The 15368-nt window shown below is 39.1% G+C and overlaps 1 protein-coding gene across 2 annotated transcripts in view; it reads left to right on the top strand.

The window, feature by feature from the left end:
• The window catches only part of dctn1b (dynactin 1b), a 36544-nt gene that overhangs the window by 7514 nt on the left and 13662 nt on the right, over positions 1–15368 (top strand). Inside the window, exons 4-7 of one of the 2 annotated variants that reach the window (XM_088002355.1) lie at positions 1250–1281; positions 11691–11711; positions 13399–13575; positions 15156–15353. In XM_088002355.1, the coding sequence (XP_087858481.1) occupies positions 1250–1281; positions 11691–11711; positions 13399–13575; positions 15156–15353 (428 nt within the window). The remainder of the gene's footprint in view (positions 1–1249; positions 1282–11690; positions 11712–13398; positions 13576–15155; positions 15354–15368) is intronic. The other variant, XM_088002356.1, reaches the window with a different exon arrangement.

The raw sequence follows: 15368 nt of genomic DNA, 5'->3' as shown, positions 1-15368 counted from the left end.
GGCCGACGGATGCAAATGGTAAATATGCGCTTAAATTTGACACTGCTTGAAACTCTAAAAACACTCGAAAAGAAAAAAACATGCAAACTAAAAAACATGCAAAGGAAAAATGCTACAATAACAGAAAATAGAAAACCCCACGCCCAACAATCAACAGAAAAAAAAAAAATCAAAAGAAAGATGCTGCAACTGCAGGCAAAATTCTGCAACAACAGGAAATGGAAGCAAAAGAGAAAAAATTACTAATAGTAAACATAACTAAAATGTTATTGTTGTTTCATCTTTCACACACACATAGATTAGAAAGTGGTTCACAAAGTCAAAACAATTAAAGCTAAAAAAAAAAAAACATTAAGCAAAATAGCAAAAACAGCAACAAGCATAAAACGCTGCAAACTCATGCCGCCACTCAGGTGTCCTCCGGGCCACTAGGGGTAGTCTGGAGTAGGCAATATTACCTACGTCAGTAAGCTGCTGTTCTGTAATATTGTAAAAGAATGCGCATTGGAAACAGACGTGAACAATAATGCACCTTTTCATCCTCTAATGACATCCCGTCTTCACAGAGGGTCTGGTCAGTTATTTTGGTGGCCGACTCCCCCTAGTGGTCTGGAGCTTTTTGTGGGTTGAGTTTGAAGCATTGTTGCTGTTGTTTTCACTGTTTGCGCCATTTTGCCTTTTACTTTCATTTCCTTTTGATGCAACATTTTTTTCTGTGATTGCATCATTTTTTGTTTGCAGCATTTTTCTGTTGCATTTGATCTTTTTTGTGCGTTTGTGCTTTTTTGTTTCGTTTACACTTGCAGGCCACCGTGGGTTAGGTATGAAGAAAAAAACACCACATCACACAGTACTTGTCCTTCTTGAGTGTTTCATATCTTCAAAATGATCAGAAAAAACTAATTATGGCTTTCTAATAAATATTTTATAAAACTAATCTTAATAAATATAAGTATGAAAACAGCTTTCTGGGATATAAAAACAATGTTTCTAAAGTGTTCCTTAACAGATCCATTGCTAAAGCTTAAAAAAAGGGAAAACCTCAGAATACGGGAAGTTTAATAGAAGTGTTATATCTGAAGATGACAGTGCAGTGTAATGTGGTCACAATCTGTTTAAAAGATAACATTTTGTATTGACTTTATAGTCTTTATGACAGGATGTCTCTAAACTTTACAACTTGTAAAGCAGAGTTGCATAATAACGATAGTTGAGTATGTGTCTTTGTTTCTTTGTTTTATCTCTGCAGAGATCCTGGAGTCGTCCAAGTCTGCCAAACTGGTAGGTCAAATGTCATCCACACTGGTTTAAGTTGTGTCCAGTAGAAAAAACACTAAAAGTGACTTTGTGTTTCTGTTTACTATAAAAGAAATTCATTTTCAGCAGCATTGATCTGATAACTGCCAGTTTAACCTGTTAAATGATGCTTCCCATTCATGCAGAAACTTAAAAACTTAAAAAATATATCTGAAACCAGTAATGTAGTTTAGCTTCTTTGGTCCAGAACCCAGAGTCTGATGTTTGGTCCAGCAGGGGGCGGTATTTCCTTTCAATTAAATCACATCTGATGCTGAATGGGATGTAGATTAGTGTGTTTTTAGTGTATGATTTATTCGCATGTAGTTTATGTGAGATTTTCAGCTCAAACTGTTTTACTGCTTACCTTAATCTATCAGAAATCTGATGAAATTTCCCTGAAAAGAGGTGAAACTTTCACAGCTTTGAGCTCTCATCTTTAAGTAGCAGCTGAAGTAACGCTACAAAAACATTTGTGGTATCTACCACACTTTGTTTTTTGTTTTTACTCTGCCTTGCAAAAACTTTTATACTCCATTTTGTCATTTTAAAACCTCAAACTGTGGCGTCTTTTATCAGGATTTCAAATGACAGGCCGACACAAAGCAGCACATGACTGTGAAGGAGAAGAAAAGTTAGGCAGAGTTTTTCAATTTTCAGTTTCCTATTGTTAACTACCATTGAGTGGAAGCAATGGCCTTCAGCAGTCACATCATATATGTGCAAATGGAGCAGAAAGAGTTTAAATGCTCAAGCAAAGCAATAAAAAGTTCCTTTTGTCACAAGAAATGCAGTGGGCATGGTAAACATGAGGCACAGGGTGGTCTGGTCTATGGAAGCCCATCTCTGCCATGAAAGATAAACAACAGTCCAATTACAGGTTTTACATTCATAATTTTGAGTTTTAAAGTCATAAATTATGACTTGAATTTAAAGTCGTAACTTTGAGTTTTTGAATCATAATTATGAGATTTAGTCATAATTGAGTTTTAAAGTAATAATTATGACTTGCAAAGTCATAATTACGGGTTTTAAAGTAATAATTTTGATAAAAGTCTAGTTCCACTGGAAGATTATTTTGCTGAAAACAAGACATTTTCCACATGTTATAAGTAAAACAATACTTTTTTTTTAAACTAATATTAAGGAATTATTGACTCAAAACAAGCTTCTATATCTTGCTTAAAAGTAACTTCTAAGTTCGTTTGTCTTATTTCATGTGAAATAAGATATTTGCACTAGAAACTATTCCAAAAATACTTGGTAACATTTAGTTTATTTTTTAGTGTAGAAAGTTTTGTTGTTCCACTTTGCTTCCATCCTCTACTCTGTGTTGGTCTGTCACATAAAATCCAAATAAAACACATCAAAATTTGTGATTATGATGAAACGTGATAAAGTTTAATAAATGTTAATACTTTTGTAGGACGCTACATGTGCAACTAATGAGAAAATAAACCAACTAAACGACTTGTAAATCTGTCTACGGTTCTCTGAAGATGACCAAAAATCACCCGAGTTCCCGTCAACCCCTGCATGCCGTTGTCTTTCTCTTGACCTTTAACCTTCAACCCCCCCAACCCCCACTCCTTCCTCTCCCTCCTTGGACCATGCAGCGAGGACTGAAGCCCAAAAAGGTGCAGCATGTTTCCCTAAACTCGGTACTGTTGCAGTGTTCTGGTGATGATAATGGCCACTGTCGCCGTGGTAGCCGTGGCTCTGAATGGCCTTGCCGCTGCATCATTCCCATGATTCCTCGCAGCTCACCGCTCCGCCGCCCCTGCTGTTCGTAGCGAGGCGCTCTGTGTTTGTATGAGAGAGTCTGTCTTCACCTGAACTGTTCACTCCACCTCATTGGCTCAGTCTGCATTCGTTCTGCTCCGTCCGCCATGTTTGCTCCGACTCTGCGCTCTGTGCCTGTCTGCTTCTTGTGCATATTTACGTGTGATGAAAGAAAAATAAAGGATACCGTATTTTTGATAGACACTTTTAATATTTTCAGACCTTGTAGTATAGGTTTGATTTTAAATTTGTACAGTTTTCATATACTATTTTTGCGTATTTTCATTCATAGTGAATAGAAAACGTTTTGCAAAGCTCAGTTTTTGTGTATGATCTGTAAACTGGAAGACATTACTAGACTAGAAAATCTGTTTTCTTTTTAAAAAACAAAAAACTTAAGATAATAATAATTAATAAAATTATTATTATCAAGTTAAGTTTAATGTACCGTATTCATATCCTTTAATCTTCCTCACATTTTGTCACATTACAACCACAAGCAAATTTCTTGGCTCAAATTTCTGATTAAATTTAGGTCTGAAGTTTGACTGGACTTTGACTAGGCCATTCTCGTGAACCTTATTCAGGTTACTTTATCTTTGTGTTGTGCCTTCTAAAAGAAAAGCACCCCCACAGCAAGATGCTGCCATCACCATGTTTCACAGCGGGGATGTTGTGTTCGGGATTTCATTTCATAGAGGGCTGAAAAAATTTTCTTTGGAGAGAAATCAGTTTGATTTGATTGGATGTTTATGATGTGGAATGTTTATGAATTTAATCATGACATGTACAAAATGTCATTTAAAAAAATAAGGCCAAAGCTTTTTTCTATTAATTGTTAAAGGAGCGTAAAATCAACTTTTTTGAGCTTTACATCATGTCATGATGTTAATCCCTCATGAAAACACACCTGGAGTGTTGCTTTGATTCTTTCATGTATGTTTGAGAAAACCTTAAATCTCCATGGCAACCATTCAGCTGTGCAAAACGCCTGGTTGAACCTAGCTCCACCTTTGAGGACGAAGTTCCTCCTCAGGGCTCCAGTTTACAAGCATCTGCTTCACAGAGCAGCGTTCTCCCTCGAATCCCCCACACTGCTAATTGGTCCTGGCTAGTTTGAAGGAGCAAACACTTGGTGGAGCTGTGCATCTTCTGAGCTCATGATACCAGTGTAATGCTGGTAAAAACATACTTAAAGGATTAATAGACGGGCCATGTTGTGATGACTTCCTGAAGGCGGAGTTTCAGGAAGTTAAATTAATTCAAGGTGTTAAATTATGAAGTATAATTTATGTCATTTTTTATATATGCAATATTTTTACAACAACTAAAGTTAACATATTTACTTAATAAAGCTATAAAGTGTTATTAAATGCCTAGAAGACACATAACTCTCCCCCTTTAAAAACACATCTGACTACATAGTGGGATTTTTATTATTTCATTATTTTGTTTCATTTGTGCAGTCCACTGATTTTTTTTTAAAATGAGGATTTCCGTAGCATCGGGAGCTGGAGGTAGTTTCAGAATCCTCTCCAAGTTCTTCAGTGTATCAGTGGTATTATTTGTTTCTTTGTAGAAAAAGAAACGGACTTAAAATCAATGGTAGCAAATTTCCTGAACCAGAAACAATTCAGTTCTGCATCGTTGCTCAGTCTTTTAGAAAGTGAATAGTTCAGTGGATGTTGGTGCTGCAAGAGGCTAATTAGAGACGTTTGCTGCATATGTGAACAAATTGTCCTGTAGGAGGCGGAAAGTGGAAAGTCACCAATCAGGTTTTTTTTTGTCCTCCATCAGGATATGTATATCTTCAATAAAATGACGGATCCAGGAATAACGGGCTGGAAATATTTACTTTAACATACTTTGCAGTTTTAAAAATCTGATTACATCCTTTATTTGTATTTTTTTCTGGACTCACTGTGAGATCCACTGTGGCTCGTTAACCGTCGTCCTCTGACTCCTACGCGCAGACGCGCCTCCGTCATAGCGAACGGAAAATGTCAGAGTGTGACCGAGGTGAAATGAGACGCCCTCCTGCCTGCAGAGACCTGCGGAGCATAGATTTTCTGCCGGCCTGCTGAATTCGATCATTTCCAGCATCCAGCAGGCTGAACTTTACCATCGCCCAACGACGAACCTCCACTGTTCAATCTGAGGAAAGCTGACATTTCAGAAACATACAAGGCAGTGCTGGATGTATGCATCCTTTTTGCAGATGAGGGAAGGAGACGTGTATCTTGTGGACATACACACCCCATACCAGCTGAGGGTGTTTGGTAAAGTGTTGCTAATGCTTCCATGGTGGTAATTTTATCCTCAACTCGCTTTTGCACCAAGTGACCTTAGGGCAATATGGCTTTTCTTTCCTGGGGATGCAGGAACCTGATACATCTGCAGCTGAGCTCACCGCTCCTTTCTGCCCTCCAGCCTCTCACTCCATCACTCTGAGAGCATCTCTTGAATCGCAGAGTGGAGAGAAAGCAAATGGCTTACAGAGAAAGATGTTAAATATTTAAACCGAACAGACTTCCCTCGACTGCTCTGTTATGATACACATAAACAGAGTTGTTGTTTTTTTTCTACGACAGTGCTTTAGGTTCAAAGCTTGCAGCTAATCAGGGTATCGGCCCCAAATTAATCCTCTTACTGCTCTCCAACTTCCTGCTGAGATGTTGGCAGAGAGGAGGAGATTAGTGGAGCTGAGGGAGATATCATGGTAGGTACTCAACTCGCTTTTGGCTGTTAAGGACTCAAATGACCATTTAGATTGTTTTGCCACAATCGTTGCACGTTCTGGGATGAAAGTAGGGGTAATAGGTACAGGTGACCTGCCCTTTACACCTCAACCACATAACTCAATATACCTTATTGGGAGTTTATGGAATAGAGCAACACAAATCAAATATGTTACACATAGTGTCAGAAACTCTTAGGCTGCTTAACCTTAACAGAGATAAAAACAAAAAGCTGGTCATATACAATGTACAGTTGCATGGTGCTAAATAAAGGGCAATGCTGGAAGAAAACCTGAGACTGAGAAAGACTTGAGACTGTCGCACTGGTTCCGCTTCCAGTTGGATAAAAAACCAAAACCTACTGACAAAGCTACAAAGAAACAGCTTAGATCAAACTAGGGATGCACAATGTCAGAAAAATATACAAATTCAATAATATGCAATACTACCACGAAAATGTACATCAGTTGTAGCCTTTAGGACAGTTTTGCCTCATTTCAACTGAGCGGTACAGTATTTAGTCTATGTGCTGTAGTCCCTTCTCCATGGGGGGAGCATTAACCAGATTTTCCCCAGACAACCTCAGCCAGATTAGCCTCCATTTGCTGGTTCTTCATGGCTCCAACCCAGTTTTCAGAAACGGAGGTGGTACAAACCAGACATGAATGTAAGTGATTTGAGACCAGACTGGATTCATTAATTGGCCCATGGAATACGCAACAAGACTGTAGTATCTGGGGAGCTGAAAATTGATAATTCTATAATCTAACCTTGAGGTCAAAACCTTTTAGCAATTGCAGATGGGGCAACCTGCAACAAACATTAACACAGAGATATTGTGGAGAAACTGGCTCCTCACGGGTACACGTACAAAGTGACATCATCAGAGTGTCAACCGCAGCTCCTGTGTGCTCACGGCCCGTTTACGTTCCTACCCATACTCACACCCACAAAAGGAGGAACTCACCACCCAACGGAGATGCACCCAACTTGGCTAGAACCAAACCAAACATTAACCGGCTAGAGTGAGACAATGGAGAAGATGCTTACTTTATAATCTGGTGTATTCATGAAAGTGTTTCCACTATCAGTTGGACTCTTACTGGCCAGGCGGAGTAAAACCCAAATGTCTAATAACATACTAGTTCAACAACAAATGTGACATACTAATATATGTCGTGCTTGTCCCTAGCATTGCATTTTTTCTATGCCCCCATCCAGGGATTGTGTTTTGACACCAATAACTCCGTACCGATGTCCTGTGGAGCTACAGCTGAAGGAGGGCCAGGAACGGTATGGGGCGGGTTGGTTGCATGATCCGCTTTTACAGTAGAAGCTGACAAAATAACATACCTAACCACATTGGCCCATGCTGTACCACTCAATGGAAACAAGGCTTTACGGTCCATCCAACTGGTCAAACGTGTTATGCAGATCATCACTGTACAACACTTGACATACAGTATCCTTCCAAATCTTGTCCTTTGTAGTTGCAATTCGGCACACACTGATGCTGTGATGAAAACTGCAATTGAACATGTTGTCCAAGTCTAGATCAAAGCATATTCATGTGGGGGATTGGCCCAAAGTCCAGACTTGAATCTGATCCTGAATACAGCTACACACCACCCTGTCCATTACTCCAATTAGAATAAAGCTCGTAATGTTTTAGGTAAATTATTTTTAAAAATCAACAATGACGACATTGTGTGGAAACCAACAGGCTTCTAACTGCCTGTAACGAGCTAAATGTCACCAAACCGTTTGAAGGTAAAAGTAAGGAAGGTTTTTATTTATTTTGTTTTACTTTTAAAGGTTAGAGAAAAGTCCTGTCTGGATTTAGAGGCAGACAGAAGTGAAAAGATGGTGCTCACGTTCGAGGCTTCTCATTGCAACACCCAGTTAGTGCGGAAAGTAAACACCTTTAGGTGGACAGACCTTTTTTCCTTTTTCATTTTACCACCTGTCAAGACACTGTTACCAGCAACAGGTTGATTTTTTTGCCCTTTTTAAAAATATGATGTTCAAATATATAATCTAAGGAAGATTCAGAAATGTCTTGTGAATAATAATCAGGAGTGACTCCATGCAGCCCATCAGGTGTAACCCCCCCCAACAATCCCCTGTGGTTTTTGTGAACCTTATTTTAATAATCCCATTGGAGGGCCTACCAGTGTTGCTAGGAGACGAGAGGTTTGCATCAGCATTGCTGCTCATTTTTACCACCCCTTACCCCCCCACCTCCACACTTCCATTCACGGTGCCGCCCTCCTCTGTCTCTCAGCCTCTGTCTGTCCTCAGTTGCTGCCTCACCCATCCCTCCCTCCCTGTCTGTCTGTCTCTGGCCGGGGTGGTGATGAGTGGGTGAGCAGCGAGGAGGCAGGGAGGGCACACAGTGATGTAATGCAGGCGCGCGGCATCGGTCCGGGCTGACAAATCACAATCCGGGAGGGGTGAGGAAGGGGGAGGGAGAGGAGACGGGGCAGGTTAAGGGAGGCAGAAGCATCTCTTGTGTAGCCGGGGCGACAGTGGCGGTGAGAGCACGGAGGAGGCATCAACCGAGGGCTCCGGCTAACGGATTATGAGAGAAACCAAGAAAGAGGACATAAAGGAGGACGACAGCGGGGAGGAAGGGACGAACTGAGGCGGGGAGTGGGGGGGAGCCTGGGAATAAAATCGTCACGGCCGTTTGCTCCACTGCAGCTTCCCAGCCTGAGCCGCTGCCTGTCCTGATTGTTCGGCTTCCAGCCTGTCTGTCCTGAACTCTTTTTCTCCGTAGATCTTTACCTGTTTTATCTCCTTCCTCTGTGCGTGTTTCTTGGTGACTGTCTCGTGTGTGTGTGTGTGTGTGTTTTCTCCTCCTACAAATATGATGAGACAGACTCCTGCAACCCGGAAGGTACAGAACTTCCTATAATCCTCTTTTTTATTTTTTTTGTAGGGATGTTGCTGTCGTTGTTGCCGTCATGCTATTATTTTATGGAGATCATGCTTTGAAGTTTTTTCCCTTTTTTTCAGTGACATTGGAGAGTCTTCCTGCTGTGTTCTTATTGTTTAGTACATGGTAGAGTTTTTTTGTGTTCAAGCATGTGTCTACATCTTTCATTTAGCCTGCAATGAAAACTTTTTATTTTATTTTTTTTCCATCTTATTCAGCAGCTCCGCTTTGTACGACGTGTTTTTAAATCATATTTCTGTGCTTGTCCTGATAATGTAGTGGTGGCTTTGGATTGGTAGCTCTCACTGGGTATTGGCTGCAGCTGTTTACATTACTCAGGCTCAGTTCATCTGAACGATCCCGGTCTAATCCAATAAGGAGCGATAAAGAGCCAAAGCGATAATGATGCCGAAAGCTATAAACAGAGTTGGGGGTGGGTTTGTAGAAGGCAAAAAAAAGGAAAAAAAAGACGGAAAGTAAAAAGAAGATGAAAGCGGAGGAACTTCATAATGTCTGTGCATGTGCTTTTGTTATATTTAAAGAGGAGAAATGTGCATGGCTGGATGAATGACCCTGGCACCGGTGGTTAGGTGCCAGGGTCATTCATCCAGCGGCCCATCGTATGTTTGAGTTAAAAATTTTTTAAAGTTGACAGGAAATTTGAAAATATCACTTGATAATGAAGTGTTATTGAAATATTGGAAGACTAATACCTGAACACAAACTATTAAGCCTTAAAACATAAAATAAAGACTTAAATAAATAAGTAATGCTTAGCCTGGTGGGGGCACAAGTAAAGCCTGGTGGCCCGCCAGGCTTAAAAAGCATTCTGTGGGAAACCCTTTGTACATAAGAAAAACGTAGATTGAAATGATCATTTTAGACTTACAGTATCATAAAAGTATTTGCAACCTTTTTTCTGCACATTAGGCAGATAATTTGAGCAAATATAAGAGGCAGTTTTTAAATGTTAATTTCATGTATTATTAGTAGAAGGAAAAGACTGTACAAACCAACATATGTAATAGGACTGGGAAATAAATCAATATTAGTATATATATATATATATATATATATATATATATATATATATATATATATATATATATATATATATATATATATATATATATATATATATATATATATATATATATATTGCAAAAGACACATGATCAGTATCAATAGATAATATGTCTGATAGAATATATATTCCAAATATTCCTTGAACTCCGATCCAGAACTGCACAGCATTCTGGGAGATGTAGGCAGAGGAAAGGCTTTAGCTGCTCAACCTCTCACACCAAGCTAAGCAAGGTCGGTGGCATCAGCTATTCACTCACTCTTTGGTTACCTAGCAACAACCTGTTGAGTAACTTGCGCAGCAGCAGTTCCAGCTTTCGCCACCGTGCTTCATAACTTGTTGAAAATAAATAAAACAATCAACGGCATGGAGTGAAAACTGTGGATAAAACATTTTGGCAGTATTTCAGATATTAAAACGAATCAATAATTATTTATATCGGCAATTATTGATATGAAACACTTATATTGTAAAAAGTTTTTCAGCCATATTGACTTAGACTTAGACTTAGACTGACTTTATTATCATTTTGCATGCACAAGGTGTATACAGAACGAAATTTCGTTGCATACGGCTCAGGACAGTGTTTTGAGCTTTCAATGTTGTGAGGTTACTCCAGACCTACTATTAACAATGCACTATGTAATAAAAATTGTCTTCTGTTGTTAAATCATGAGTTAACGGTGATTTCCCAAAATCAAGAAAAAAAAAGTTATTTAGTACCGGTCTGACAACATGAAGTAGGCTGAGAGATCTCAAGACATAAGTTGAAAACAGGTGAAAAACAGACTTTTGTCACCCATTATTAGTCTGGTAAGGTTACAAAAAGCCTTGTAATGGGTTTGGGAGCCTAGCAAGCCATAGCCATTATCCACAAACAGTAGAGAAAAATGCCGGCCTATCAAATTACTCCAAAAATACATCAATGACTCATCTGGAGGTCAGAAAGCGCTCATGAATCCACCGTAAGAAATCTACTGGTCAATCATATATGATAGCTTTTCAAGACTTAAGAACTAAAATTCTAGGAAAAGATTTTTTAGACTGATCAGCAAACATCTCTGAAAGATGAACATTTTGTTAGATCTGGCGGTAGACGTAGTGGTCGCTAACTTGCTGTAACTGATGGAACCAGAATTTCCTGATCAGCTCAATGTCTTAGGATCAAACATACTCCAAAGCGGCTAGATCACAGCAATTCAGCAGAGAAGAGCAGGCTAAAATTCCCCTGCAGTGATTTAAGACCCATTGCTGGAAAAATCACTATTGTTTGCTGGACGTTCTGGGTTTCAGGAAGTGTTTTTGGTTGAAAAGTTTGCTGCGGGCATTCTTCAGATTTCTCTGCGTTCCCCTTCCGCCCGTCTCATGTGGTGTCTCAGTCTTGACAAGTGATGTATCGGGATAACAAGCTATTATCTTAGGACGTCTGCATTGTGTACGCAGCACAAAAGATCCAGGCTCAGATGAGATGGATGGAGACACAAAGTGGGCATTGATGTCGACGTGGCCGTACCAGTCACAGTGCGTTGTTGTTCCCGTGGTTTTGGTCATGTGGGTGGAAGACATGAGGTACAACAGACCAGCTAAGAGCTGTTATTAAAAAAATTGTTGATAAGATGCATGGGATTAGATTTTACTATCAGAGAAGTAGAAAATATTCATCTACAGATCGGTCATATCGCTATTGTCCACCCATTTTTCCTTTTTTTTTTCTGTGATTTCCCAATTACAATGAATTTTGCCTTAAATCTCTAACCCTGGCTGTTTGTTTCCTCCCTTCTTCCCTTCCCTTCTTCTCCTGCCCTTTGACCTTCCGCTACTTCCTTTACTTTCTCCTCCCTGTGCTTCTCAGACCACGGCCAGAAGGCCCAAGGTGAGCTCAAGTCTTCAACACCATCAGGCCTCCAGATCCTCTCAGACACCATTAATTATGTGGCTGATTGTGGGTTTTACTTCATGCAGCACTGTGTACTTTATGGACATTATTTCTAACCCATTTTACAGATTCAAATAAAAGTAGTTTATTTACATTTTTACACTATAATAACATACAGAAAGAAGAACGCAATTTAAAATTGTAACGTAATTAGTTTTCAGTTGCAGAAATAAATTTAAGGCATTAGATTTGTGTTAAACTTAGTAGATATACATATAGGCTCTTTGGAAACAGCCTTTAACAGTTGCTGTGGTTAGCACAGTTAGCATAGCTATGAAAACAGTCTCCATCCGTGTTCCCTAGAAAACAGACACGTTTGTTTCTAGGATTTTTCTTTTGAATTAAAACGGCAACTGTCACGAAACAAAGTTGAAATGATTATAGCGTTCACATTTTAAACAGAAAGTAGCATGGTATATTAGCAGTTAGCATGGTTAGCACAGATAGCTTTACTAAAACAGTAGTCACTGTATGTATTCCCTGGAAATATAGAAATTTGTTTCTCATATTTTTGCCTTGAATTGTTTGGTTAGCTGCTGTAAAACAGTCAAAATGAATACCACGCTCACGCTTACATTTTAAACTGAGTTAGTGTCATTTATTAGCAGTTAGCATGGCTAGTATTACTAAAACAGCAGTTTCTGTTTGTGTTACTTGAAAATAAATTTGTTTCTAGCATTTTTGTCTTGAATTATCAGTGTGGTTGCTGCGAAACAGTCAAAATTTTTACAGTGTTCACATTTAAAACTGAAATTAGCACCGTTATTAGCAGTTAGCATGGTTAGCACAGTTAGCATTACTAAAACAGCAGTCTCCGTCTGAGAACATTTGAGTTCTGAGTTTTCCAAGAGGTTTCCAACGGATAAAAATATAAGATTGAAAGCTCAAAAAGAAAAAACAGAGCAATTTTACTTCAGCCCTTTCAGCCTTCCTGTTATCTGGTGAAAATCTCACTCTCTCTTTTTTTCTCGTGTACTGTTACAATTACAAGAAGCAATTGTACAGTTTCTTGCTTCTTACATTTCTCTGCTTCTTCTGACTTCATTTTAACACCTCAACAACACCGAGTCAACATCCGTACCAAAGAGTGATGGTACCATGACCTGAGTGTGTGTAGCATGCATTCACTGATCAGTCAAGCTAAAAACATATCGGCTGATTCCAATCACAAACTTGGTGCATCTTTAGTTTAATAAGCATGTTGATGCTAACAACTGCTAATAAAGATAAATCAGTGTTCAGTAATGTGTTTATGCTTCAGTTGTTTCCTGGTTCTGATCATATTTTGTGTCAGTAACCAATGAAATGAATCTACGTGCAACAATGCTCTCCACAATTTTAAAGATATATTTTAAATAGACATTTTTTTCTGCCCAAAATCAAAGAAATCACATTTTAATATGTTTCTCTTGTACTAAAATATGCATGAATACTGACCAGGTATCCTAAAGCCAACATAAATGATTAAAACCAGGATGATAAAAGCAGTCAAGCCTTCAGAGACCTACAACACTAGAATCCTTTGTAGCAGGTTCATCTAGATGTGCTGATGTTTTTTTTTTTCAGTCATCTCTGTTTTATTTATTCATGTGTGTTGTTTACGTATCGTCCTCTGTTCCCCCAGCAGCCCAGCCGACCTGCAGGCAGCGGAGGGAAGGGGGCCGCGTCCGGCTCGGCGTCGGCGTCGGCCGGCGAGATGAGCAGCAGCGAGCCCAGCACGCCGGCTCAGACCCCGCTGGCTGCACCGGTCATCCCGACCCTCCACTCTCCTGGAAACCCGCCGGCCCCTGGCCCCAGCAAGGTCAGGACCAACATCCTGAAACATTGCTTACAAAGTAGCAAAACATGCAGAGATTTAAAAAGTCATTGTTAAAAGCCTCCCTGCTGAGAGAGAGGAAAAACGACGACCAGGACATGTGACATCTTTTTGCCTTTGGACCTTTAACTTCCATGTTTTTTAACTCAGCTGTCAGTTTGTGTTTGTAATCCTGCAGAAACGCTTTACGATGAAGTTACTTAGATTAGAAGACTCTCGTTTCTGGGAATACTTTCTTAATGCTACCAAAATATCTTTAGGGATTCATGCATGAACGAATGAAAAGGTGGACAAACTAGAGAGGCCTGTTCTCTACATAAAAACACAAGATTTAATTTAATTAATTGCACATTAACATGTTGGTTCAGGTTTTTTTTTCATGGAAATAACATGAAAAAAATAGTTCATAAGAACTATTTTGTGTTGCACTTAAATGTTTCATATCGTTAAACTAAATGGTATCACAAAAAAGGTTGCTTGAGCAAATACACAATGCAACTTCAAGAAATTATTTTCCACTTTACCTCTTCACAAAGAGCGGCAGGGAAAAAAAAGAGAACATCTGTTAAAAAAAATCACACAAAAAAGAAAACAGGAGGGTTTTATGATAAAAACAAAAGTGAGAATAAAAAAATAATGAAATGAATACAGAAAATTAAAAGAAATAGACAAAATGAATAATGAAATAAAATGTGACAAAAATATTAAATAAACACAGAAAGAGAAAAATCAAAAATTAGTCAAACAATGAGATTGTAAATACTGTGGAGAATTAAATAACAATTGAAAATAATAAAAACACTAATTTATATCACACTTTGTGATCAAATAAGTTGGAAATTGTGTTGATCCAATATTTGGCACCTTTTTCTCTATTAAACCATTTATTAATTTCTACATTTATTGTCAACTTTGGCAGGATCAAAATAATAACGGTGGACATAAAAGAAAAATCCTCCACTGGTTTGTAAGAGGCTCATTTTTCATTTATCGTAAATGACTGATGGCAATTGTTACTGCCATTTTTTTTTTTTGCAAATGAAATCTCCAATTGAAATCTACTTTTTGTATTTTTTTAATCTAAAATAAATGTAGTTTAATAATTTTTAGTAATCACTGATTAACTTCCAACGGTAGAGGTGAATCATACAATTAATTTTCTGCACAGTTAAGAAAAAAATATCCATTAAGATCATGAAACAACCCCACCATGAGGGGTAACCTGTGTTATTTGTGTCTCACCCCCTCAGGAGGAAGTCGTCATGGAAACAGAGGTGCAGATATCTGTGTCGTTTCTGCACTTGACACCGAACTGTTGTTTTTCTGTCACTAACATTTTAACAAGCTGTCAAAGGTGTGATGGCTTCATATTGAGTGTGCGGCCTTCACAGGGGTGTGTGTCTCTGCATCCTGTGTATCCTCCAAGCGCACATTAAATGATTAATAAGGCATGTGTGCATGCCCTGTGTCTCCAGAGATATTTTTTGTGCTTCTAACAGAGGCTCAATCAAAGAAAGATCACAAAAGCAGCTCGTGTTTCTAATCTGTCCACGTCCGTGCTACAGGAGGAGGAGGCCCTGCGGGCTCAGGTGAAGGACCTGGACGAGAAGCTGGAGACGCTGAAGATGAAGCGAACGGAGGACAAGGCCAAGCTGAAGGAGCTGGAGAAGCACAAGATCCAGCTGGAGCAGCTGCAGGAGTGGAAGACCAAGATGCAGGAGCAGCAGGCAGAGCTGCAGAAACAACTCAAAGAGGCAAAAAGGGTAAGGAGGCGCATG

This window comes from Poecilia mexicana, unplaced genomic scaffold, assembly GCF_051168715.1.
Source record: "Poecilia mexicana isolate PSO_F unplaced genomic scaffold, ASM5116871v1 scaffold_22, whole genome shotgun sequence".
In the NCBI taxonomy this organism is placed as follows: domain Eukaryota; kingdom Metazoa; phylum Chordata; class Actinopteri; order Cyprinodontiformes; family Poeciliidae; genus Poecilia; species Poecilia mexicana.
The sequence above is the reverse complement of the archived record's forward strand: the minus strand, read 5'-3'. Positions and strand labels throughout refer to the sequence as shown.